The sequence below is a fragment of the Eptatretus burgeri genome, chromosome 16 (assembly GCF_056783735.1).
Source record: "Eptatretus burgeri isolate ZD-2024b chromosome 16, Ebu_testis_v1, whole genome shotgun sequence".
NCBI classification, from domain to species: Eukaryota; Metazoa; Chordata; class Myxini; order Myxiniformes; family Myxinidae; genus Eptatretus; species Eptatretus burgeri.
In genome coordinates, this window is record NC_140976.1 from 2,448,665 (window position 1) to 2,476,558 (window position 27,894).

General features: G+C 45.5%; 1 protein-coding gene across 4 annotated transcripts in view; it reads left to right on the forward strand.

Annotated features, from left to right (window-relative positions):
- The window catches only part of LOC147010331 (limbic system-associated membrane protein-like), an 88,627-nt gene that overhangs the window by 21,988 nt on the left and 38,745 nt on the right, over nt 1-27,894 (forward strand). For all 4 annotated transcript variants that reach the window (XM_085859003.1, XM_085859004.1, XM_085859005.1 and 1 more), the window contains exons 2-7: nt 13,585-13,657; nt 13,764-14,002; nt 17,451-17,576; nt 26,354-26,482; nt 27,193-27,313; nt 27,597-27,745. In XM_085859003.1, coding sequence (XP_085715129.1) covers nt 13,585-13,657; nt 13,764-14,002; nt 17,451-17,576; nt 26,354-26,482; nt 27,193-27,313; nt 27,597-27,745 — 837 coding nt within the window. The remainder of the gene's footprint in view (nt 1-13,584; nt 13,658-13,763; nt 14,003-17,450; nt 17,577-26,353; nt 26,483-27,192; nt 27,314-27,596; nt 27,746-27,894) is intronic.

The window sequence follows — 27,894 nt, forward strand, 5'->3', positions numbered from 1 at the left end:
TAAACGATATTGCTGGCAGAAAGATTTTACTTGGGATATTGCAAAGTCCCACCACAACCGGAGGTTAGCGTGCTCAAGCTTGGAGGTGCAGATTTTTTTTTCCATATAGTCTTAAAACAATCCTTAAAATTCTTATCACTTAGGAGGCGAGTGTTAAGAGTCCAATATGCACTACCACCTGATGACAAGGGTAATTTAAAGGACAACACGACTCAACTATGATCTGTGAAACCAGTTGGTAGAATTTGGGATGTAGTCACAACATTTAACATTGGCTTATTAATGTATATTCTATCAAGTCTTGCCATTGATATGAAGCCATCCTGACATCTGCACCATGTATAGCTACACAAACGTGATGGTTGTCGTCGCCACACATCCTGAAAACAATATTTATTAATGATATTCTCCAACCCCTTAGTGGAGGCTGCAGGAGGTTCATGACCATTCCTATCAACTTCTGGGTGAATTGTACAATTGAAATCTCCAGCTAAACAAATAAATGCGGTTGAGTCTTGGTCTTTAATGAAATCTCGCAGTAAAGGAAATAATTTTTTCCTTTCTATCGGATCACTCGGAGTGTAAACATTTACCACCAATATTTTTTGGCCATTGCACAGAAACTCCGCCGACATGAGGTGTCCTTTACATATTTCTTTGAACGAAACCTGCTGTATGGGAAGCTTGTGGCTTCAACAAATAGCCATACCGGCCTTGGGTGTAGGAAACCCGCTTAAGAACCACTGCCTCGATAAAGTTTTCCCCACGCAGCTGTAATGGTGTTTGTTGCATGGGTCTCCCATAATAGGATAATGTCAGCTTTTATTTTCTCTAAGGTTTGAATCGTTTGAATTCTCCATAATGGGGCTCGACCCCTATCAATGTTCAAGGTTGAAATCTGTAACTCTGTCATTGGAGAAAACTAGGCACTTCAAAAACCTTCCACCTGCAGTTCTTTGTTTGATTTTTTTTTTCACAGCTTTCCTGAGACGCTAAAATTGAGATTCAGAAAGTTCTGCAAAGTCATTCCTTTGTAACATCTGCTTTGCAGTCACAATGAAAGCCCTGATATCAGGAAAATGGTCTCTGATTTGGACATTGCGTTGCCTAAAGGTTTAGCTTAGGAAAAGAGCAACATCTTCCTTAGATGTTGTGGTTTGTTTCCCTTTCCCCTGGATTGTTAAGGAAATAAATCTCTAAACTCTGGTATTGGCTTAATGGTTAGGGTGGTGTGCTTTGGATCCTTGGGTCCTGAGTTTAAATCCCACTCAGCTGTTGAATTAATACCAGGTGGGGTTAACTCGGCCAGTCATCCTTCCGAGGTCAGCAAAATGAGTGCCAGCATGCTGGTATACTGTGTCAGAGTGACGACCCATCCAGGATTGTGCCCAATAGCCAAGGAGACTGCTTAAGCAGCAGCAACACTCTGCACAGAGTATGGTCCCAATCTCCTCCTCCCCTGGATTGCACCTGAAGTTTCACTTAAGGAGGACACCCTCCCAGAAACTACACCTGTGTCATCATCATCATCTAATCGCTATTGAGTTAGTGATTCCTCTTCTATCCCAGCACCAGTACATTCTTCCTGTTGGCATTCCACAGTGAGCTCTGCCCTATCGTTACTATCTGTTTTTAAATCATTTTCCTTTTGATCGTTGTGTGTGCTACACTGACTATTGTCCTCAAGAGTAGGTCCTTTTCTCTCATGTATATGAGCGTTGTGAGAGAGAGAGAGACATAGAGATAAATATTTCAGGATTGAAAGACATATTCAAAGTGTTTGACTCGATTGCGATTTTTTCCAAGGTCTGAAGAGAGGGAAGAGGCTGTATCCTGCCTGTCTGAAGGACAAGGGATGTCACAGCACAGGATGGAGTCATCAGCAAATAGATAAAGAGGATTTTCCAGAGAGTCAGAGTCATTGATGAAGATCAGGAATTGGACTAGGCCTAGAACACTGCGTTGGGGCACTCCAGCCTTGACAAGGAGAGGAGGTGAAAGGGTTCCGTTGAGAGCGACACATTGGTTACGAGATTAGAGGAAGTCAGTAAGCCATGTGTGGAGTTGACCTTGGATGCGATAGGCAGACATTTTGGAGAGTAAGGCAGGATGCCAGACTGTATCAAAAGGACGAGATATGTCCAGAGAGACGGCCGTGATCACATGCCGAACATTGAGGGCATCCATCCATTGCTGAGTTAGTGTAAGCAGCATGTCCAAGGTGGAGTGACCTGGTCTTAAACCAAAATGGTGATCTGAGATGAGGTTGTTAGAGAAAAGGAAGGATTTGATACCAACTGTGATGATGGATTCTATGACCTTGATGATGATTGGAAGTTAGCTGATAGGTCTGGAGTTAATGGATCTGTTTTTGCACTTTTTTTATAACTTGGCGGATTTCCAAGCAGATGGAAGATGACCGATGGCAAATGACAGGGTGAAAAGGGTAAAGAGAGGATGTGCAAGATCAGCAGAGCAAGTGTTGAGGAAACCTGAACTGATGCCATCGGGTCCAGTCGCAGTCAGAGTCGAGGATTTAAAGAACCTTCTCCACCTTCTCAGGAGCAAAAGATGCAGAGTCAGGGAGCAGATGGGTATGTCAGGGAAGGATGGGTACTGAGAGTGAGGTGTTGGGGATACAAGATTTGGAAGCAAACACAGAATTGAGGCATTCGGCCTTCTCACATGCCTGGCGTTGGCTTCATGGATAAGGTGGTGGGCATGGGATCCTAAGGTGCTGAATTCAAATCCTGCTTGGACATTGAATTAACACCAGGTGGGGTTGACTCAGCCTGTCATTCTTCTGTGGTTGAGAAAATGAGTACCAGCTTGCTGGGATGATTGAGCCATTTGAGTATCCTGCGTCGCAGTGGTGACCCGTCCAGGATTGTACCCAATAGCCCAGGAGACTGCATCGGCAGCAACAATGCTCTGTGCAGAGTATGGTCCCAATAGATGGATGGATGGCCTTCTCACGAGTTGAGTCTGCTGTAATGCCATTTGAAGAGAGGGAAAGAATGGAAGGGGAGCATACTCCAGAGAAAGAATTAACAAGGCACCCCCAGGTTTTATAGGAGGGAGACCAGTTTCAAAGTTCAATGTTGAGGTTGGACAAATGTTTTTTTTTTGTCTTTCCTGAGAGTAGACACGCACTTGCTGCGAGCTTTTTGGAATGCACTGAGATTGCCTTTAGTCAGATTCGGCATTAGCCTTCCAGGAAGAGAAGGTAAGTTGTTTCAGAGCAACTGCCTCACCACAGGATTCAGTGTACCATGAGTGGGAAGAAGAGTAGGATCATTGAAGACGATGTGGGATGAATCTGTGAATGATAGAGATCAGGTTTCTGTGGAAGAATTGCCAGGCTGAGCTGACATCAGGGGTAGCAGATCAGGGAGACCAGTCCTGAAGAGAGATGGCTGCTTGCAGTCCCTGCCAATCTGCTTGAGTGCAATGTCAGACTCACTGGCATTGAGGCAGCTCTCCGAGAATAGCCAGAGAGATGTAGACCTTCACAAGCACGTGATCAGATGAACCAATTGGAGCAGAGGAAGAGCAGGAGACATTTGCAGGTAAATTAGTCATCAACAATTCCAGAACAGAGGATTTGCCACTGGAAGAACTCCGGGTTGGAAAGTTCACAGATTAAGTCAGTCCCGTGGAGTCACAGAAGTCCTTTACTGAAGTGCCACCGCCGATGAGAGTGGTACCATCACCCAGCCAAGTTGCATGGTGACAATTGAAGTCGCCACATATGGGTAAGAGAAAGTTGGAATGCGTGGTTAAAAGATGGTCCATGTTGGCTGAGACAGATGTAGATGGAGTTGTCACTGTTAGGACGGTACAACACAGAGACAATCACCGCTGGGAGTATGCTTGTTGGTTTGCATCATCGCTGGGAGTGTGTCTGTGTAGTGTGCAGGAATTATTGTTTCAGTCAGGGTGCTGGAGGTAGCTTTCCTGTTCTTCAAAAGGTCCCCTTTGGGATCTTCAACACCCAACAACTAAGACAGGCAGATGGGACACCTGGTGTGATGTCCATCTGAGGTAAGGCGCACGTGTTGATGACTGTGCAGCCTGACGGTTTATAGCTGGGTCGGGATTCAAACCCAGGTTACATTGGTCAGAGCTGAGTGTCGATAACTCCAGGCTGTCCCACCAGTCAGTGAATCACTGTGTACCTGGCAAAGCCCAATGGAGGTGTTGAAATGAACCACTTAATCTCTCCTGAAGTTATTTCAATTTCATATCCTGGAGGAAGATATACTCAACCTCTCCTGAGGCCACTGACTCCTCTGCTTTATCATCTGGTGGCCTTGGTGTTCTTCCTTGTTTGGTGTTGTTGTTTAGTGTTCTGGTCTGATCTTCCTGATTCACTAAAGCTAGGAAAGGACATGTTGTCCAGATTGTACAGCTGTATATACCGGCTCGCAGGATGGCCGAGAGGTACGCATGCACACTCGGCTCGAAGCTGTGCAGCCTGGATTCGAATCCAGACCTAGATATGAACCGTTATCTCGGTGTTTCACAGGCAGGGTGATTGATTAATGTTCCTAACCTACAGGCGGCCCTGCATCAGCAGCACAGCCGTGCACGAAGCAAATGAGGCTTGTGCTGCATACCGAAGAAGGGGAGGAAGAAGTACCGTTTTTGAATATCAACAAAACTGGCTAATATATTTGGTAGACAGTGTTGACGTGTTGGTGAGTGCTGTTTGTATTCACAGTTCACACCTGCTTGCCAGGTTGTTGGTTGGTGTTGAACATATCGCTTCGAGCCCCATGTTGGGTCTCATTGCCTCAGTCAATGAAGGTGAAGGAGATTATGTTTTCACCCCTTTCTGTCTGTGTGTTTGTTTGTCTGGTTGTGTACAGGATGTCTCAAAAAGTTGTGGATGGATTCGGATGAAATTTTGTGAACCGGTTCGGTGTGTGACACGGACGAACTGATTCGATTTCGGTGAAGATCCGGATCCGATTACTAGAATGTTATAAGTGATTCTTCACCATTGAGAGAGAGGTCCGAAAATGATATAATACTGTGTAGCGTGATATTTCAAAAATGTATTCTCATGGATCAAGCATTACGTGGTGGAGGTGTGCGCTCTACTGAGTGCCCTTATCGTTTCTCCATGTTCTTCTACACATTCATACTGTTTGTGTTTATTTACTACTTGCATCCTATGCTCTCTCTCACTTCTTACTCGTGAGGACACTGCTCTGGATACGTCACAGAGGTTGTGGGTTTGAATCAGGCTGAAGGAAACTGTTGTGAGGATTTCGCTTTTAAGCCTCTGGGAACAGGCCGAGTTCCTCTGTTGCCTGTTCCTCTTGGAAGTCTCGGGAGGATTACCAGGTCACGATGAGTTTAGCAGTAAAACCTATCTGGCTTTTTAATGACCTTAACGGAGGGGGTGATCCACTGAAACCTTTTGGTGTGGTCTTATCACTATGTCATGTCAGGTCCATGTGTTGTGGCATCCTCTTAATGCCCTCTGGGCATCTTGGAATGGGCCTGTGTCGGAGTGGCGATCCATCCAGGATTGTGGCCAATAGCCAAAGAGACTGCTGAGGCAGCACCAATGCTCTGCACAGAGAATGGTCCCAATGGATGGATGGAATGGGCACTAAAATACTCACTACGAAGGGACAACGCTATAACCACACTGCAGCACACACACTCCATCCACAACCTAGGTCCACACCACACCCCAAACCTAGATCCATCCCACACCCAGAACCTATGTTCACACCACACCCACAACCTCGTTCCATACCCACAACCTAGGTCCACTCCCACAACCTAGGTCCATACCCACAACCTAGGTCCACTCCACACCCACATCTCAGGGTGCACACCACACCCACATCTCAGGGCACACACCACACACACACCTGGGTTCATACACTGCAGTCACACCCGGGTATACACACTACAGCCACTCCCTGGTCCACACACTGCAGTCACACCCGGATCCACACACTGCAGCCATACCTGGGTCCATACATTGCAGCCACACCCAGGTTCACACACTGCAGCCACATCCGGATCCACACACTGCAGTCACACCCGGATCCACACACTGCAGCCATACCTGGGTCCATACATTGCAGCCACACCCAGGTTCACACACTGCAGCCACACCGTGGTCCACACACTGCAGCCATACCTTGGTCCATACATTGCAGCCACACCCGGGTCCACACACTGCAGCCACATCCGGATCCACACACTACAGCTACACTCTGGTCCACACTGCAGCCACACCCGGGTCCACACACTGCAGCCACACTCTGGTCCACACTGCAGCCACGCCCCGGATTCACACTCCATCGGCCCGACGTGGAGGAATCGACATGCCGGGCACGCAGTCGGTGTTACGGAAATGCAGTGCTTCTCCTGCTCGAGAGTCGAGCAAACTGAAGGGATTTACGGTTCATTTGGAGCCACGACGCCCAGTTCAGTTGGTTACCTGTTTTAGTTCATCCCCGAATGTTTTCTTATTGGTACTGGCTCTGGGCTCTGTTAAATGGTTCAAAAGCACATTGGATGAACGAACTGGGATCCTCAATATGGTTCGTGCATTCATAAAAAAAAAAAAAAATCATCAGTTACTGATGTCCTTTATTTAAATAATGTCTCCATTGTCGTCATAAATGTCCACGAACAATGCATCATGTCAGTGTCATATAAATACCGAATCAAGGTGACATTTGTGTTTGAACACACTGTATAGTAGGTCCATTGTCGGTATAAATGTTTTGTCCTTCGTCCTGAGTGAGCGAAAGATCCCCCACGAGCAAATGGTGAGCGTCCGCGGATCCAGCACAAAGGAAGGCTTATGGAGCACACGCTGCACAAAATGTCAACCTCGGGAAGCAATTTATATGTGTCGATGGAGAGAGAACACACGTGCTCTTGCAACTCTCTATTGGCATCACACACACGTCCATTATTCACCGAGTGTTGCACCTGTGCTCCAATCAAAGGATTATTGACTTATTCCACAATGCCTGGGTTCTACAAACACATGGTCGAGGCTCATGGAAGAGCTAGGACACAGAACAGATCAGGTCACAACGTTACAAAGGGAATAGCATGAGAAAGGGGAAACAACAGCGGGGTGGAGGGAGAGGGTAGACGGGGATGGATAAACCAGGTATGCAGGTAACGATGAGGGGTAGGTGAGATTGCAAGGGGTGCACAAGATGGATACATGATTAACATCTTGGGAAGGGGGAGGGTGGGGGTGGGGGTCGTCTAGATCGTAAAGATAAAACTTCTGTGTCTACTTGACATAAGCCTGACCCTCTCAAGGGTGTTTTCCATGACTTCCAAAACCCCAACATCCTCCTCAACTGGATGGTGAAGCCACTATGTCCAAACACCACCATGATAGAAGTTCATCAAAAATCTGGACAACCCCAGGGACGGCCACTCGCTCGTCACCAAATTCCACATAATTAGTGTGTGTATGTGTATGCTCACACGATAATCATCCACGAAGGACTACAACATTCAATCAAGGTCTTCAAGCACTTATTATCTCCATGACCGAAGGTGGACGGAGGTGATGTTTTCACCCCTGTCTGTCCGTCCGTCTGTGAACAGGATATCTCAAAAGGTTGTGGATGGATTCGGACTAAACTTGGTGGACAGGGTCAGGCATGTGACACGGACGAACCGATTCGATTTCGGTGAAGATCCGGATCTGAATGCTAGAATTAAACAAAATTAACAAGTGATTGATTCTTCACCTTTGAAAGATGGGGCCAAAAACGATTTACAGCAAGATATTTCAAGTTGTGGACGAGTTATGACAAAACTCGGTTGATGATTCCAGAAGGTGACAAGAACAAACCGATTCGATTTTGGTTCTGGTCCGGATCCAGATCTGTCCTATCGGTGGCATACGAAATGTGGACTGTTCAGCCTGGCGGAGGTAGACATGCGGAGTGCCCTTCCTGTTGTGGAGGCGACCACTTTGAGATCGTGGCTCAACCCACAACCAAAGGATCACCAGATCGCTCGTACAGCAGCGGATGCGCACTCACCGTGCTTCAAATGCCCAAATGGTTTCCTCCATTAAATGGTGTTACCTGCCGACCTTTGTCCTTATAGTTTTTTTCGATTGTTCACACTGGAACTGCTGCTATGAACCCAATGAGGAAAACTTTGAGTTCATGTGCAAAAAGAAAGACAATTTCTTCAAAACTATGAGCACATTTCACTTGTTTTCACACAAATTTCAGTCTCATTTAACCCTTTTCCAAAAAATTTCACACAATTCTCCTCATTCGGCACAATCTTCATCAAAGAGATCTCTTGTGTTCACATGGAAAATACTGCCATTCAAAATACTAAACTTCAGTTATCAATTGGACACACTCACTCCTCTCAGGTGAAACACTAGTTGCTTTAATTATTCAATCAGAGCTTGAACACAAATAAAAAGGCTATAGGTGAGCTCTCCTGTGTGGGAGAACAATGACTGACAACATTGCAGGGAAGGGAGAGGAAAAGGAGATCGGGGTGACTTTGGTTGACCATGTGGTTTGACCCTGAGGGAGGCCGGGAAGAGAGTTCAGCCGAATCTGAGCCAATTCACTGTTGCCTTTGTCATCCAGACATTCAGAAATGAGAATAGGTAAGTAAAAGTTGAAGAAATCTACCTCTACTTTACTATTATTTACTGTGATATACACAAGAGAGGAGTTTTATAAAAACTCAATGTAGGACTTTTTATCGGCATGGTAGTGGAAGGTGTATGACTGCAACCCCCACGACCATGTTCCCCGACTCCAAACAATGGGGGAGGCATGTGCGGATATACCAGCAGTCATGCCAGGGTGGATGCGTCATGCCAGAAAATATTTTCCGCACTGCTTGACCAGGGAGAACATTTCTTGTGATATCGATGTAAATCTCTGGCCTCATCAAGAGCAGAGACAACACCCTCGATGATTTCTTATTCTATTTTTCATTTGTTTGTTTGTTTTCTTTCATACTTTTTCTTTACATTATTGAAGTTTAACATTTGTTTGGGTTTTTTCTTTTTACTTGTCTCCTAGTCCTGTATATTATTTTTCTCCTGTTTATTTTTGTTTTACGTTGCCTCCTGTCGACAGTACTGTAATTTGGAAAAATATAAACAACAAAAAGTAAAAGAGCAATCGGAGATTGCAGACCCTCACCGCAGGGCAAAGAAGAATGTTGTCTCTCGATGGACACTTGATACCAGAGTCACAGGGCCAGGCTGAATGGCAGAGCTGAGCTGTTCAGGGAGCTGAGGCGTAAAACTGTAGTGCACTGAGGGTGGACAAGGAGGCCTATGTGCGAGGTATCTGTGAGGGGGTAGAGCATCACCTGTGGACAGGTGATTCTCGTCCCGCTTACAGGGGAATTCGTGCATTGCGTTCCTCCAAGCCCATCCCTCAGTGTCCTGCAGTTAGAGCAGAGGGTGGTGGGCTCTTGACAGAAGAGTCCGAAGTGAAGGCCCGCCGGGCCGGTTACTTTGAGCGGTTGTACCAGGCTGATCCACCAGCTGTCGAATTGGACATCAGGGATGTTACAATAACTGTTGCTGACCCTCCAATCAACTGTGGTCCACCTTCGTTTGTGGAAAAACAGGCTGCGGTGAACCGGTTGAAATGGGGTAAAGCTCCAGGGATCTGTGGCATCCATGCTGAACTTCTCAAGGCTGGTGGAAATGCTGCACTCGTGTCATTGCATGCAGTTTTGTGCTCCGCCTGGAACACAGGCATCATCCCAACTGACTGGAAGAGACGCCTTGTTGTCCCTCTCTGGAAAGGGAAGGGTGATTGCCAAGACTGCAGCAACTACCGAGGGGCAACGCTGCTCAGTGCCTGGCAAGGTCTTTGCTCATTAATTCTTGATGGGGTTCGCCACCATCTGCTTGAGCACCAGCGTCCAGAGCATTTCAGCTTTACACCAAAGATGTCAACGATTGACCGTATCCTTGCTCTTCGGGTCCTCACCGAACGCAGACGAGAGTTTCAGCAGGGGCTGCTTGCAGCTTATGTTGATCTCTGTAAAGCGTTTGATTCAGTGAATCAGGATGCCCTCTGGAGGGTTCTTGGTCTTCGTGGGGTGCCACCAAAACTGATCAATCTGATGTCTGAACTCTACTCTGGTACTGAGAGAGCTGTGAAGTGTGGTGGTACCATCTCTGACTTATTTCCAGTTGTTACTGGAGTTCATCGGGGGGTGTGTACTGGCCCCCACACTTTTCAGTACTTGTATGGACTGGATACTAGGGAGGATGTTGGAGAGATCAAGCTGTGGTGCATCATTTGGGAATGTCAAGATCTCTGACCTTGATTTCGCAGATGATGCAGTCATCTTTGCGGAGACTTTAGATATCCTTTTGGGGACCCTCGAGGTGCTGAATAAGGAGTTTACACTGGGATGGTTTAGATATCCGCTGGGATTACGGGTTTCCTGGGTCACAACTAAAATCCAGGCTTTCAATGAGATCTTGGATGCTGCTGTCCTGTCTGTACCTGTTTGTGGTGAGGATGTTGAGGTCGTGGAGAGATTCACTTACCTTGGCAGTGATATTCATGTCTCTGCTGGCTGTGAGTCAGAGGTCAATAGACATCTGGGTCGGGCCTGGGGAGTCATGGATTCACTGGATCATGGGGTGTGGCATTGCCGGTGCCTGTGCGGAAGGATGAAAGTCCGAGTCTTCAGGTCCTTGGTGCTTCCAGTCTTGCTCTATGGATGTGAGACTTGGACTCTGACGAGGGATCTGAGATGGAGACTTAATTCCTTTGGTACCAGGTCTCTTCAGAGAATCCTTGGCTATCGCTGGTCCGACTTTGTGTCCAACAAGCAGTTGCTGAGAGAAACTCAAATGAGATTTGTTACCTGCATGGTCCGTGAGTGTCAGCTGTGGCTGTATGGACATGAGGCTCGTTTTCCTGACGCTGATCCTGATCATCAGATTCTCTCAGTGAGGGAGTCTCGTGAGTGGAGGAGGCCAGTGGGCCGACCACGTGCCTCCTGGTTGCAGCAGGTTGATCGGCATCTCAAATAGATGGGGATGAGCCAGGCATCTGCCTGGGGGTGGCCAGACGGAGGCCCCTGGAGTACCGGTGGAAAGTGGACGCAGCGACACGCTACTCTGGCACATACTCCCATACCTGACCTGACCTGACCATGACTTGTTTTATGTGGTGTATTTTGTGTGGTGTTTGTGTACTGGTGTGTTACGTATTTAATAAGAGTCATAACTAGAACTGCAACTTTATAAATGCCGGCAGTGACGACCGGGTATCAAGACGTCCCACTTTGATGCAACCCCACTTTGATCGGACACCTGACCCTGACCAATGACGTTTTTTAATTATTATTCTGCAACTGAATTCAGAATTGGATTGAAATAAATTAAATTCAAACAAGAAAAAGCGCAATCAGAGATTGCAGACCCAGGACTTCTTTTGAGTCATGTATTTTTTTTATAGGTTTCATGGTAAATTCAATATGGCTGCCAAATTTGCCTCGATCTGTTCAGCCATTCCAGAGAAGATTTTTGAAGGTTTGTGTTTTTAACACAGTACGGCTGCTGAATCACGTGCCCGATGATATCATCAAAAACCGATGATGTCGTATCCCTAGATGACCCTCAACAATTTTCATACTGATTGGATGTGGTGTTCTACACATGCAAGTATGACGTCAAAATGAAGGCACCTATGACATCATAAAATATTCACACTCATTCGCCATGAGGAGTACTTCCTATCTGCCAAGGTTCAATTTTTTTTTCCCGTTGTACAGTTTAAGAGATACAGAGGTCCAACTTTTTTCCAACATGGCTGCAACACCACATAACCCATGACGTCATAATTATCATTACAACATTCTACATGAGTAGTCACTCCGATGGCGAAAATGTTGTCTCAAGCGGTTGTGGAGAAAAACCCCAAAGTTCAGTGCCAACAATCAGAGAGACAGACAAACAGACAAGCAAACAACCGGACAAACAAACAACCAAACGGACCCACATGCAATGCCCTCTCCTTCGGTGAGGGTACCAATCTCACTGTGTTTGTGTGTTCTTTTTCCATTTGAATAAATTTGAACTATAAATAATTTGGAATAACGAGCTACTGTACATTAGTTGTACATAACAAGACAGAAAAAGCAAAAGCATACCGACACCTAACGATTTTCATCATATTGTCGTTCGTTTATTACACCAGTGTGTAATTGGTATTCGGCGAGGTCTCTTCGTGAGATGGCTTGTGTGAATGATTTGGATTCAAAATGTCATTTTGAGGGGGACAAACAGGGTTTCAAACACGGTGTTACGTACATTTCGACTGAGATTTCTGAGGTTTTGCAGAAACGATTGACTGTGTTTTGTGTTTTGTGTTTATAGTTTTGACAAAATGAGGTTTCTCTTCAGTAAATGTGTGTAAACAACTGAGAAAAACTGTAAAAAAAAACAAAAAAAAAACCACAAGATCTTTCTTTGAATCTGAAGGATATGGAATACAGTACCACCGGCACCACATGATGTTTTTACTCACTGCCTGGTGTTTGTTACCCCATTAAAATCACGGCCACGGATGACAGTCTCTATGAGAAGAAAAACATCTCTCCAGGTAAAGATAAATCTCTATAATGGAGCAGATGTATATGTATATGTATATGTATATGTATATGTATATGTATATGTATATGTATATGTATATGTATATGTATATGTATATGCCTGGTGTTGACTTGATGGTAAGGTTGATGGGCTTGGGATCCGAGGATCCTGAGTTCAAACCTCACTCAGCTGTTTAATTAATACCAGGTGGGGTGAACTCTCCCTGTCATCCTTCCGAGGTCGGCAAAATGAGTGCCGGCTTGCTGGTATCCTGTGCCGGAGTGGCGACCTGTCCAGCATTGTGTGCAATAACCAAGGAGTGCAATAACCAATAATAACAACGCTCTGCACAGAGTATGGGTGGATGGACGGACCGATGGCCCACTGTCGACAAGGGTGGCCCACTGCCTCCTCGAGGGCGAGAGTGCCCACGAGTAATAATAAAAATCAGGGGAATATGGGGAAATAGCTCGTCTCGTATATCACGAACCTGGATATTAGAATCTCCTTCATCACATTGCCCAAATTGGACACTTGTTGGACCATCTGGAAGCCGTGGCTGAAGCTTTAATCCTTCACAACACACTTACACTTCCTGTCGCACTGAGAATATAACATGGTCTCATTTTGCACAGACATTCACTTTTTGGTTTTCACGAGTCGCCTTCACACGGATTCACATGGTATTTCCTTGAATACCTCAAAACTCACCGTATTAGTCACTTTGTGTCTGTGTCCATGTTATTGTGAATATTGATGTTTTCAGGGTCATCACTCTCCGAGATATTTCGGGTCATTGCCAGGCATGATGGGTCCTCGTAGGGCCCTATCCAGATTTACCATGAGGTGTCTTTCTAGTTGTGAAGTGTTAGTTGAAGGTTATGAGTTTTATTTTTTAGGACATTACCTTGTTTATTACACCCATCCCATGCATTTTCTTGCTTTCTTCGTCGTTTTGTTTACAGCTGTATGGCAGGGTCCTGGTGACGTCTTGTCTCAAAACGTCACAGTGAGAGAAGGAGAGGAAGCCATACTGAGGTGAGCATCCTCAGTACCTGGAGGAGGATCTCTGCATTGACTTTTTCTTGGAAATACAAATCTATCCATGTGTCTCTTGTCTTCGCTCTGCCCATCTTCCCCAAAGGTGTACAGTTCTTGAAGGTGCTGTGCGCAGAGCATGGCTAAACCGCTCGTCCATCTTGTTTACTGGCGATGAGAAGTGGAGTCCAGAGGAGCGGGTGTCCCTGTTGAAGGGAACAAAAAACCAATACGCCCTCCGGATAAACCCTGCGGAACCACAGGATGAGGGAAGTTATAGCTGCAGCCAGCAGCCTCCTGGCAGAGTGGGTGCCAAGATCGTCATCTTCCACCTGTCTGTACACGGTATTCTTCCAGGCTCCTGAACCAATGGTTCATCTTTAACAGTGGCCTCTGTATTTAAAGGCATTTTTAAAAATAATTTTTATTTTATTTTTTATTTTTACCTGGGGGTGTCGAAGACCCTTTTTTAATTTTCTGATTTCCAACAGATTCATGAACCCCTCGTGAGATGACCATGTGACCGAAACACGTTTGTGAGTGTCAGTCGGTAAATGCAAGATTGCATTGTGGGAAATGAAGGGTCCAATTTGTGAAAGAAGCACCATGGTTAAAGTTCCATGTGGTGTCGCCCTTTAGAAAATGGGGTGAAACCAAATGTCATCGATAAACACGGAGGCCCACAATCCAAAATGCTGGATTTGCCCCGCTCCTCCCATGACGTCATCTCGACATCGTGTTCATTCATGTATGGTCTGACAGCATCTTCTGAATAATGATTTTGACTAATCTCGCGATTCTTCAACAGAAATTCTTCATCAAATTCACTTTCTGATGAATGAAGAGAGTTGTGCGGCCGTTATCTATTGGGGGCTGACAATATTTCCCTTGATGACGTCATGGCATTTTATTTGTAATTTTTAGGGGTTGGACCCAATGAGTTTGCCTTTTTTCTTTTTTCTTTTTTTTTAAAACTCTTAACACCTCAAAAAATTATGAGAATTAAAAACCATGTTCGGGTCTGTTTATTACTTACAATTCAATATGATCACAGAAAAAAGAAAATCTGATTCTGGGGACCTTTAATTAATTTGGAGATGACGTGGAGTCCATTCTCCCAATTCTGATTCTGGGGACCTTTGATTAATTAGGAGATGATGTCTGGTCCATTCTCCCAATTCTGATTCTGTGGACCTTTAATTAATTAGGAAATGACGTGGGGTCCATTTTCCCAATTCTGATTCTGTGGACCTTTAATTAATTAGGAGATGACGTGGGGTCCATTCTCCCAATTCTGATTCTGGGGACCTTTGATTAATTAGGAGATGATGTCTGGTCCATTCTCCCAATTCTGATTCTGTGGACCTTTAATTAATTAGGAAATGACGTGGGGTCCATTTTCCCAATTCTGATTCTGTGGACCTTTAATTAATTAGGAGATGACGTGGGGTCCATTTTCCCAATTCTGATTCTGTGGACCTTTAATTAATTAGGAGATGACGTGGGGTCCATTCTCCCGATTCTGATTCTGGAGACCTTTAAGTAATTAGGAGATGACGTGGGGTCCATTCTCCCAATTCCGATTCTGGGGACCTTTAATTAATTAGGAGATGACGTGGGGTCCATTCTCCCAATTCTGATTCTGGGGACCTTTAATTAATTAGGAGATGACGTGGGGTCCATTCTCCCAATTCCGATTCTGGGGACCTTTAATTAATTAGGAGATGACGTGGGGTCCATTCTCCCAATTCTGATTTTGGGGACCTTTAATTAATTAGGAGATGACGTGGGGTCCATTCTCCCAATTCCGATTCTGGGGACCTTTAATTAATTAGGAGATGACATGGGGTCCATTCTCCCAATTCCGATTCTGGAGACCTTTAAGTAATTAGGAGATGACGTGGGGTCCATTCTCCCAATTCCGATTCTGGGGACCTTTAATTAATTAGGAGATGACGTGGGGTCCATTCTCCCAATTCTGATTCTGGGGACCTTTAATTAATGAGGAGATGACGTGGGGTCCATTCTCCCAATTCCGATTCTGGGGACCTTTAATTAATTAGGAGATGACGTGGGGTCCATTCTCCCAATTCTGATTTTGGGGACCTTTAATTAATTAGGAGATGACGTGGGGTCCATTCTCCCAATTCCGATTCTGGGGACCTTTAATTAATTAGGAGATGACATGGGGTCCATTCTCCCAATTCCGATTCTGGGGACCTTTAATTAATTAGGAGATGACGTGGGGTCCATTCTCCCAATTCTGATTTTGGGGACCTTTAATTATTAGGAGATGACGTGGGGTCCATTCTCCCAATTCCGATTCTGGGGACCTTGAATTAATTAGGAGATGATGTGGGGTCCATTCTCCCAATTCTGATTCTGGGGACCTTTAATTAATTAGGAGATGATGTGGGGTCCATTCTCCCAATTCTGATTCTGGGGACCTTTAATTAATTAGGAGATGATGTCTGGTCCATTCTCCCAATTCTGATTCTGTGGACCTTTAATTAATTAGGAGATGATGTGGGGTCCATTCTCCCAATTCCGATTCTGGGGACCTTTGATTAATTAGGAGATGATGTGGGGTCCATTCTCCCAATTCTGATTCTGGGGACCTTTAATTAATTAGGAGATGATGTCTGGTCCATTCTCCCAAATCTGATTCTGTGGACCTTTAATTAATTATGAGATGACGTGGGGTCCATTCTCCCAATTCTGATTCTGTGGACCTTTAATTAATTAGGAGATGATGTCTGGTCCATTCTCCCAATTCTGATTCTGTGGACCTTTAATTAATTAGGAGATGACATGGGGTCCATTCTCCCAATTCTGATTCTGTGGACCTTTAATTAATTAGGAGATGACATGGGGTCCATTCTCCCAATTCTGATTCTGTGGACCTTTAATTAATTAGGAGATGATGTGGGGTCCATTCTCCCAATTCTGATTCTCGGGACCTTTAATTAATTAGGAGATAACGTGGGGTCCATTCTTCCCATTGTGATTCTGTGGACCTTAAATTAATTAGATGACGTGGGGTCCATTCTCCCCATTGTGATTCTATGGACCTTTAATTAATTAGGAGATGACGTGGGGTCTATTCTCTCCATTGTGATTCTATGGACCTTTAATTAATTAGGAGATGACGTGGGGTCCATTCTCCCCATAGTGATTCTGGGGACCTTTAATTAATTAGGAGATGATGTGGGGTCCATTCTTCCCATTGTGATTCTGTGGACCTTAAATTAATTAGATGACATGGGGTCCATTCTCCCCATTGTGATTCTATGGACCTTTAATTAATTCGGAGATGACGTGGGGTCCATTCTCCCCATAGTGATTCTGGGGACCTTTAATTAATTAGGAGATGACGTGGGGTCCATTCTCCCCATTGTGATTCTATGGACCTTTAATTAGGAGATGACGTGGGGTCCATTCTCCCCATTGTTTCGTTTGAAGTTATTCCAAAGAGATGTTTAAAGGAATCTCGAAGAGGTCACCTGTGCTGGTAGCAGAAGGAGAAGGGTTAGTAAAGTTAGTAAAATTAGTCTGGTTTTAGTTAGTAAAATTAGTCTGGTTTTGCAAGTTTCACTGGAATTAACCAGTGAAGTGAAAAAAATTCCGATCTGATCATCGCAAAAACTGGGGAAGTGTACTTGTATCGAGTTTATTTATTTGTTCTCTTGTATTTCTCAAGTTTGTTCATTTCCTGTGCTTTACTGTTAGGGTATTTAAACCTGCTGATATGCTTACAGTAATCGGAAGGATGATGGTCCCTATTGTTCCCCAGTGCCTCCACACATCTACAACATGACCGGTGACATCACCACGGATGAGACGAGTAATGTGTCACTCCGTTGCCGAGCAACGGGTAACCCTGAGCCGCAGGTCACCTGGAAACGCATCGTGCCTCCTGGTAAGGTACCCACTGGTTCCATCGCTATGCTCGATTGTGTTTCCATTTATGATCGTTGTGAGGTTTTGTTCATGGTCTGTAGTGGACGTGCTCGTGATCATGGATGGAGCGAGAGTGAACGAAGATGTTTATTTAATTTGTGGAAGGATAGTCGGTGATACTGCATTAACAAGGTAATGTCTGCAGCTGTTGTTAAGTCGGGAAGAAACTGAACTTGGACTCGATGAGTGAGGTGGATGTCTATCGAGAACAGATCGAATGTGTACAACAGTTGTTCAGGATAGATTTTATTCATTTATAATGCCATGGGTAGGACTACTGGCACACAAACCTGCTGTCTATCTATCTATCTATCTTACAATTATTCCAACCTTTTTGTGGGATCGCCCGGCAACGTTTTTTTGGAACAAGCCTTTTACGAATTGGCTGGTCGGAACTAATGTTCGACTGAAGGTGATTTTGGCAGAAATCAGTAATTATTTTAGGGTACCCTTGATAACCCACCTACTCTTGGCAAGAGAGACCCATGGGAGTCCAACAGACAGAATGCCCAGTTTGATGTCTATCTGAGGGACGACAAACACATTAATGCCTCGCCCTGCATGGGGAACACCAGGATGACAGGTTATAGCTTAGTCACGATTCGGATTCAGGCTAGACAGCTCAGAGATTAGTGTACATATGTCTAAGCTATCTTTCATAATAATAATAATAATAATAATAATAATAATTAATAATAACACATCACCTGCAATTATTACGTGAAGTACAGGACACAGGTACAGGTATAAAACACATTTAAATAGGGGTGTCAGATAACCTTATTATTGGCCAATGTTCTGAGATCTGATCAGGGGCATCACAATCCAACAAGAGCCTATCAAGACAAGTCCTGGAGCATCCTTGACCATGACGTAACTGCTGTGTGGGCTTCAGGTCAACACCCTTCAAATGGAATAGTATATCCACCTAGTCAATTTCTGTGCTCGCAATACTTGGCTTGGTCGTTTGAGCTTGGCATGCTGGTAAGCTCCTCATTAGTGATCCGCGTCGACCAATCTATACTAATAAATGTCAGTGTGTGTTCCTCTGCCCGTCAGTCTCCTCCATAACTCCAAAACCATGAAACCTATCGGCTCCAAACTTTACATGCATACTAAGGGAACTCCAAAGTGGTGCATAAATGAAAACTGGATGTTTGAGTTAATTAAAACACCACTTTTGAAGATAATTTAGGGGGTGCTCATCATGGAAAACCAAAATAAGCCTAACCAAGATGGTGGCATGTCATCTTGGTTAGCCCTCTCTCAACTCACAAGAGTTTTAAGCCACTTTTATTTTGGCCTGCTCAACAATGCCTTGACCTGGAATGGGCCACATCAATTTCTTAACGATAAAGTATTTTTTTTCACTTTCCTCACTCATCGAATAATACCTGTTCATCAGAGCTACGAATCGCTGTACACATTGTAATGGTTACAAACGGCCGGAGATGTCAGTGTTCGTAGCTTTATTTCATTTCTGCACATGGCATAAGCTCGAGAATCTCTTAACCTGAACCGAATTTCAAAATTTAAACTTCTTTATTGACTTCAGCAGTAGTTTCTACTGTGAAAAAAGTGTTCATCTATCTATAATTCCAGCAATGTGTGTCTGTGTGTGTGTGTGTGTGTGTCACCACTGTTTCTCGACAACCACTGGTCCGATCTAATTGAAACTTGCCAAGTATATTGCTGGGGCCCTGTGGATGTGCCTTTTCAAGGTTAGATATTAATCGGGCAAGTGCTTCCAAAGTTATGGCCATTTATTTACCAACCAATGAAAGGACATGTTGCTGCATAGGCGTGGCCGCGTAGGCCGGTGCGCGGCTAGCCGATGATGACGTCACGTGCCGTGCCGGTTACGATGGGGATCGGTGCCTTAGTTACGGTGGCGTAGGAGTGGCAATGGTCAATGGCAGCGAATGTCATGGCAAGCAAAGACAGGGAGGTAAACTTGATTTTAATTTGGATTTTAATTACCTCTGTGTGTGTAAGTATCACAGCAGTTGTTACTTCAATTCAAGTGATAATTCGTGGAATGCATGTGAACATTCCGTATGGGCACGCACCACTTCCGGATGGTGATGACTTAATGTACAGTCAACCCCCGCTTCATCGCGGTTCACCTATCGCGCCCCCGGTTCATCGCGGGTTTTCCCTTGGAACGTAACTAATTTTTTTCTGCGGATTCCCCCGGTACATCGCGGTAATAATATATAAAATATAAATTATTTAAGCAATAAATTATAACGCGTTGTGCTCGACCAGTCACACAACGCACGAGACAAAGTTTCGCTTGTGAACTTCGAATATTTTCTACGTTTTTTTCTCCAAGCCCCACGATGCCGCCCAAACGCCCTGCACCTTCTAAGGCTTCTAGCAAGGAACCGAAGCCCCAGAGGAAGGTCCTGGGATGCTCCAGGAGAAGGTTAAGGCAAAGGTGCTCGATATATGCTTCGGGAAGGAAAAAGGTTTGCCGCCGTTGGACAAGCATTGCTCATACCCAGCACCTCAAAACCGACCAGACCAGACTAGTCGATCTCCGGCACCTCAAGCCCAATCACTGCCAAACCGACCAGACCAGACTAGTCGATCTCAGGCACCTCAAACCCAATCACTACCAAACCGACCAGACCAGACGAGTCGATTTTTTTTTTCTAATAATTCTAATGTATTCTAATAATTTCTCGATTTCTTATGCACATTTATAGATAAACACAATGCCCCAATCCAGTCGTCGTTTACGAGAGTGAAGGAACGGCCTGTGTGGTTGTTTGTGGCTCGCGGTTTGAATTTTTTTTTTGGGGGGGGGGGTTTGCACGTACGGGCATGCACGTACCGGCACGCGAGAGCGAAGGAACGGCCTGTGTAGTTGTTTCTGGCTAACGGTTTGAAAGTTTTTTTTGTTTTTTTTTGTTTGCATGTATGGCCACATACGGGAACGCACTTACGGCCACGCATGTACGGGCATGCTACGAGAGCGAAGGAACGGCCTGTGTAGTTGTTGTTTCTGGCTCGTGGTTTGAAAGTTTTTTTTTTTTGCACGTATGGCCACGCACGTACTAGTTTCTCCAATTCGACATCGCTTGACATTCTGGGCGTCTCCTGGTGCATGGTGTTCATATGACCGATCGGCGATCACCAATCGCTTGCCGAGCCAGCCGTTCCTTATAAACTGTTTTATTGGAGTGCTTGCTTGAGTCTTTTAGTCAATTGGCGAGCACTCTCCAATATTCGTTGTCACTGAATATATCGATCGACTTGAACAAAGTTCAGGACCCATTCACCTGCAGTTGGCTGTGCGGTTGCCTCAGGCAGTGGTTCTCTTGCTGAAAATGTGCAATTTTATTTTACCCCACGTTTCCCCCTTTTTCTAAAGGTCTTCTTTAATTATACAACCCGTTACTTCAGCATAGAGATACATTTTTAAAAAAAATTAAAAATTTTGTATTTAAAAGTTTATTCAACCGGTTCGTTGGAGTGCTTACTTGAGTGGGTAAGGCACTTGGCGAGTGCTCTTGCAACCTCAAAGGTGATAATGTGGCATACTTCTACGTGGGGACACTCCCGGAGTTAGGAAGGAAAACTATATTATATGATCACAATGAGTAAAAAATGTTTTCAGTTGCTACAAAGCAATGAATCGCCGCATCAAGGCAGGATAGCTGAAAGGTTATGTATTCTCACTCGAAGCTGTCTAGCCTAGGTTCGAAACTCGACCCAGCAATAAACTGTCATCCTAGTGTTTCACAGGCAGAGCGATTCATCAATGTGTGAGCTGTCTCTCGGATGGACGTTAAACTGGATGTTACGTCTGCCAGAACCCCCCCATCTCCCCTCCCCTCCCCTCTCTCCCATCCCCTCATTCTTCCCCTCCCCCTGCTCTCCCCCTCCCTCTCTCACCCCTCTCCCTCTCTCTCTCTCTCTCACCCCTCGGGTACAGTTATCTGTTGAATGGCATTGGTGACGTCTCGATCGGATGAAATTGAGAAATTGACGTTATCCGGTGACCTTGACCCCGTGACCTTTGACCTTGACCTTGACCTTGATCCCCTTATGTCCATTCCCAAGTATCACATATGCTAAGTTTCATCTCATTCTATCCAACGGTTTGGCCGTCTATAAAGGACAAACAAACATGAAAAATTGACATTTTAGTCAATTTATGACGTCACAACTCGAAAACCGGAAGTCGGAAGTGAATGTCGTCAATCAACTGTGTCATTTAATTTTGATTATCTGTCGAATGGCGTTGGTCCCGTCTCAATCGGATGAAATTGAGAAATTGAAGTCACCCGGTGACCTTGACCCCGTGACCTTTGACCTTGAACTTGAGCCCCCCATGTCCGTTCTCATGTTCCAAGGATCACTCATGCCAAGTTTCATCTCATTCCATCCAACGGTTCGGCCGCCTATATAGGACGAACAAAGAAACACACAAACAAACACACATTCATACATACATACAAACATATTCTATTTTTTTAGCATAGTAGATGTGTTAATTAGATTTGGAGTGAGCCGACCTGAGGGGTGCAAAGGTCACTGCATGTGGGAGCATGCATGCTTTGCCAGGTAGATAGCGTGGGTTTTAAATGCTCCCACCTGGTTTTATAAAGAACATGGTGGTTAAAAACAAGATGATGATGCTTTGGTGTGATTTATCACCCTTCCCTTCTCCTCCCCTCACACTGCTTTCCCTTCCCCACCCTCATTTTGCTTTCCCTTCCCCTCATGCTGCCTTTCCTTCCCTACTCTTCATGCTGCCTACCCTGCAGCTCACAAAGCCTCCCATTCCCTCACACTGCCTTCCCTTCCCCTTCCCTCCCCCTCATGCTGCCTTCTCTTCCCCTTCTGTCATGCTACCTTCCCTTCCCCTTTCCTCACAACACCTTCCCTTTCCTCACAACACCTTCCCTTCCCTCACACCTTCCCTTCCCTCACACTGCCTTCCCTTCCCATCACACTGCCTTCTCTTCCCCTTCCCTCCCATCACACTGCCTTCCCTTCCCCTTCCTTCCCATCACGCTGCCTTTCCTTCCCCTTCCCTCCCCTCATGCTACCTTTCTTTCCCCTTCCCTCCCCTCACGCTGCCTTCCCTACCTCTTCCCTCACAACACCTTCCCTTCCCTCACACTGCCTTCCCTTCCCCTCACACTGCCTTCCCTTCCCCTCACACTGCCTTCCCTTCCCCTCACACTGCCTTCCCTTCCCCTCCCCTCTGCTGTCTTCCCCCCACACCGCATTCTCTCCTCCTCGCGCTGCCTTATCTTCCCTTCCTCTCATGCTTACCTCCTCCCAAACCCCCTCCCCTCTCCACCCTCCTTGGACATATACTGGCGGGGTATTAATTTACCACATTTTGTTCAGTCCTGTCCTCCCCCCTCCCCACTCCTCCACAAGTCCCACTACCAAACACAAGTCAAAAAAACCCCTTTCTCTCACACTTACCGCCATCCAAATCCCCTCCCTCCTTGCCCCCCCCCCTCCTTGCTCCCACCCCCCACCTCTTGGAGTGCATAGTGACGTTTTGTGAGGCTTCGCTCTCCCCTGCGCGCTTTGTCGCTCTTCTCTCCTGGTGCCCATATCCCATCCTCCTTCCCTTTCTCTGCCATCCCCTCCTCCTCTCTCTCCCTTTCCCTTCTCTCCCTCTCCCTCATCCCTCTCCCCTCATGTGTGTGTATCTATATATATATATATATATATCTATCTCTCTCTCTCTCTCTCTCTCTCTCTCTCTCTCTCTCTCTCTCTCTCTCTCTCTCTCTCTCTCTCTCTCTCTCTCTCTCTCTCTCTCTCTCTCTCTCTCTCTCTCTCTTTCTCTTTCTCTTTCTCTTTCTCTCTCTCTCTCTCTCTCTCTCTCTCTCTCTCTCTCTCTCTCTCTCTCTCTCTCTCTCTCTCTCTCTCTCTCTCTCTCTCTCTCTCTCTCTCTCTCTCTCTCTCTGTCTCTCTCTCTTTCTCTCTCTTTCTGTCTCTTTCTCTCTCTTTCTCTCTCTCTCTCTCTCTTTCTCTCTCTTTCTCTCTCTTTCTCTCTCTTTCTCTCTCTTTCTCTCTCTTTCTCTCTCTTTCTCTCTCTTTCTCTCTCTCCACCTCTCTCTCTCCACCTCTCTCTCTCCACCTCTCTCTCTCACCTCTCTCTCTCCACCTCTCTCTCTCCACCTCTCTCTCTCCACCTCTCTCTCTCCACCTCTCTCTCTCCACCTCTCTCTCTCCACCTCTCTCTCTCCACCTCTCTCTCTCCACCTCTCTTTCTCCACCTCTCTTTCTCCACCTCTCTTTCTCCACCTCTCTTTCTCCACCTCTCTTTCTCTCTCTCTCTCTCTCTCTCTCTCTCTCTCTCTCTCTCTCTCTCTCTCTCTCTCTCTCTCTCTCTCTCTCTCTCTCTCTCCCTTCTCCCTCCTCTCTCTGAGAAAACACAGTTGAGAAAAAGACACGAAAAAAAATCAGCTGATATTTCACTAGTTTATTCACGTGATATTTAAAGAGTAAAGTTAATTTTTCACCACTGGGTACCACTTCTAATACATCTTGAAGGTCACTCTAAGAAGCTGTGAGTGAGTTGCATCAATTTCTGGCTGAAAGGTCTCGGTCAACGTCCAAGTGTCCGCATGAAATAACAATACTGTTTCTACAGTGGTGTGAAATATCTTGCTTCTAATCTGGTCAGGCAGAGCAGCAGTCCACGACTGGTTTGAGATGCCAATGCCGCCCAAGCCAGTACTCGACATCACCGGAAGTCGTCACGTGGATTAGGAGTGGAGCCACCCAGGTAAACAAACTGCGTGCAGCATGGCAGTGCGCTCACAGCTCCAGCTTCATTGCTGTATGTAATTGTATATCCAGTTCAACGGGATAGTCAGGACCTCCATCTTGGTGGTGTTGACATGCAATCTGACTTTGGCCGCTGCTTGCACCCCAGGTCGATGAACATGCATGGCTCAACAGCAGATGAGGATGAAAGAAGGGCTAAGTCGTCCGCATATCCAAGAACTGACAATCTCTTCTCTGGGTGGTGATGACGTGTTCACCTGAACAGCTGAAAACCATCTTTCTCAGTTGGGGTGGCGGTGTACAGCACCCAATAGAGGAGGACAAAGAGAAAAGGAGCCAAAAATCATCGCCCTGATCGATGAAGGTTCTCTCATCATGTCCTAGCTCGTGTGACTTTAGGATCCTCATCCCAAACCACTGTGGCATTCTTAACTTTGTTCCTAAGTAGGATGGTGTGTTCAGCGGCTCCTTGAATGGCCGATGTTATGTTCTGGTATGAGCCCACGTCATCATCCGGCAGAGTCAAGTTCTGCAGTTCTGCATTAAATGCTTTCAGGAATCGATGCTGATTGCCCCGTTTCTGCAGCCATCGAAAATATCGCCTTGGTTTTAATTTTGCTTGTTTGAACAATGGACCATTCGTTTTCACAGTGCAATGTAGGAGTTCATGATCAGTCTTAAAACTTAAAGCTCTTCCTGAGTCACAGTTTGATATGTGATTACATTCCCAATGTCTGATCAGGATGTGGTCCAACTAAGCCAGCCTTGTGGTGGTGTTAATGTTCTTTGGATTTTGATTTCGTCTTCACCTCTTACATCCAACAAAGGTGACAAGGTGGGATTCTGATTTCCTAAAAACGGTGGTAGCAGAGATAAGATCCGGGCAGACAAAGTCACAAAGAGTATCTGTGTTTGCATCCTCACGTGCATGCGGGTGGACGAATAGTGCTTGCGCGGATTTTCTCAGAGTCGCGTACAGATCTTCAAGAACAAGGGTCGTGTCTCTTCCAGGCACTCTGTCAATTTCACCCAACAGAAAGTCAAGGAAGTCCACAGAGTCCTCCGAATGAGCCGTAGTTGGTCCGTACATGCAAAAACAGATGCAGGTTTCTTGTTGTTAGTTTAATGTCAACACGAAGAAGTCGATGTGACAATGTTTGACAAATCAAATGTTGGCACAGTTGAGGACTGACCAGGTCTGACGAGTCTTCGGGGTCCGACAGGTCTTCGGGGTCTGACGGATCTTCGGGGTCTTGGGTTCTTTAAAGGCTGAGGTGGTGATGAAAATACCCCTTATATGACAATCCCCTAGTCAGACTTAGTCTGTGTGCCAAATTTAGTGGTTGTCAGCCCAGTGGTCTTTGCAAAAAAACCCGCGAACATACATCCAGACAGACAGACAGACAGACAGATGACGGTGAATATTATTTCTTAAATTGCCTGCTAAATTATATGTGATTAATTAATTGGAGTTGTACATAGTACCTGGCTCTCTTTTTCAAAAGTCTAAATTCCTTCCGCACAAGGTGCAGGTACCTCTGTTGGTATAATTATATTTTCCACAGTCCACACCATATTGAACAAACACGCCATTTCAAGATGCAAGTTTTGCATCTTCAGGTACAATATATTTGTTTGTTCCAAGGAGAGACCTTTGTCCACTTGAGTTACTATTTGGTTTTGTGATGTGCCTTACATCTACACATTATCATCGAAACTTGATTACCACCAATCATGTCCTTGGGCTATGATTTTGATTGAATGTCACCTGATACCTGAAAATTGATTGATCAATGTTTAACAACTGTCCTCTTGATTTGTCTGCAATGCTGCATGGTTAATGGACAGGTAATGTGGATTGTAAGTGAATAGAGCTGGGATTGCACTCTTATCCCCTTTTGTTGCTGCATGTAGGGAGTACAAATGTCATTTCTCTGTACTGAGCTTGACTGTTGTGCGAAGCAGGACACGAGTGGCGAAGAAGTGAGGTGAGCTTGCCAAGTGTGATGCGGAAGGATGCGGGGACTTACGAGTGCTCCGCGAGAAATGGTGTCACAGCACCAGCACGACGTCGGATGATCCTTACCATTCGATGTACGTTTGGGACAGAGAGATGAAGATGTTTGCATAACGAGAAAGATCAGTGAGATTTGGAAAAAGAGACATGGAGATGTATAACATTGATGTGCTCGGGAGACCGAGAATGGAATGATGAGAAGAGGATATCTAGAATTAACTGATGTGACCTCAAGACTTCGAATAGGTGATCAGACTTTAAATGGAGTGATGGGCTAAGGAGAGCAAGAATGGAGTTATGGGATGTGGAAGCTCAGAATATAGCAATGAGGTAAGGAGGCTTGGAATGGATTAATCATCAATGGAGGCTGAATAGTGAGCAACAGGACAGGAAGGCCTATAATAGGGCAAAGATATACAGAGGCTTGGAATGGATTGATCACCAATGGAGGCCCAAGGTTGAGCGACGGGAAGTGGAGGCCTAGTGTTGATCAGTGGGACATGGAAGCCCAGTACTGAGAGGCGGGATATGGAGGCTCATTGGTGGGTGATGGGACATGGAAACCCAGTGCTAGATGATGGGACATGGAGAGCCAGTGTTGGGTGACGGGACATGGACACCCAGTGTTGGGTGACGGGACATGGAACTTCATAGCGATATTTATGGAAATCACTTTGTGCTAAAAACTTTGTTTTTGAACGAAAATGCCCCTTCACCACTCTGACATACAAATCCCCATTTCTCCCCTCCCCTGACACAAAAATCTCCTCTTAATCTGTACTCACAGATCCCCCAGTAGTGACGGAGGTGCACGGAGCGGGCGCTGCTCTCGGCGAAACGGCCGTGCTGCGTTGTGAAGCCAGCGCACAACCACCTCCGGAATTTACCTGGTTCAGGGATGAACATCGGTGAGATTCGCATATGCGTTTGAAAGTAAAGGAAGTTGCTCAATTACCGAGTTAAGCAACTTACGAATCCAGAAAATCATCATATCGTCGAAATTCCTTCTTGTAGTGGAACATAGAGTGGAGAGTCTTGGCACGTCATGGCATAAAGAGGAAGGAAATGAGGATGTAATTGACGTGTCACGAGGTCACATCATATAGCGGAGGCATTATATTGTGGCATGAAACATGACATTAAGCATTGTTGTGGTGGAATGTGGTGGTATAATGTGGTTTTGTGTCACAGTGTGGTGACAAGACATGGCATAAGGCTGCAGACCACGGACAGTCGATCTCTTCTCATGTTTCCAAATGTGACGAATGACCATTACGGCAATTATACCTGCATTGCCTCTAACACACTGGGTACCAGCGCTGCCAGCAACCTACTCCACCGTAAGCTCGCCAGATAGTATACCCAGCAATAAGCACTCAGCTCTCAGCGATTTTTCATTGTTGATAACATGTCACCAATAATTGCACATTGTTTAATAACTAACAATTTCCCCTTCTTTTCAGCTCTTCCTCACTAACTATAGCACACT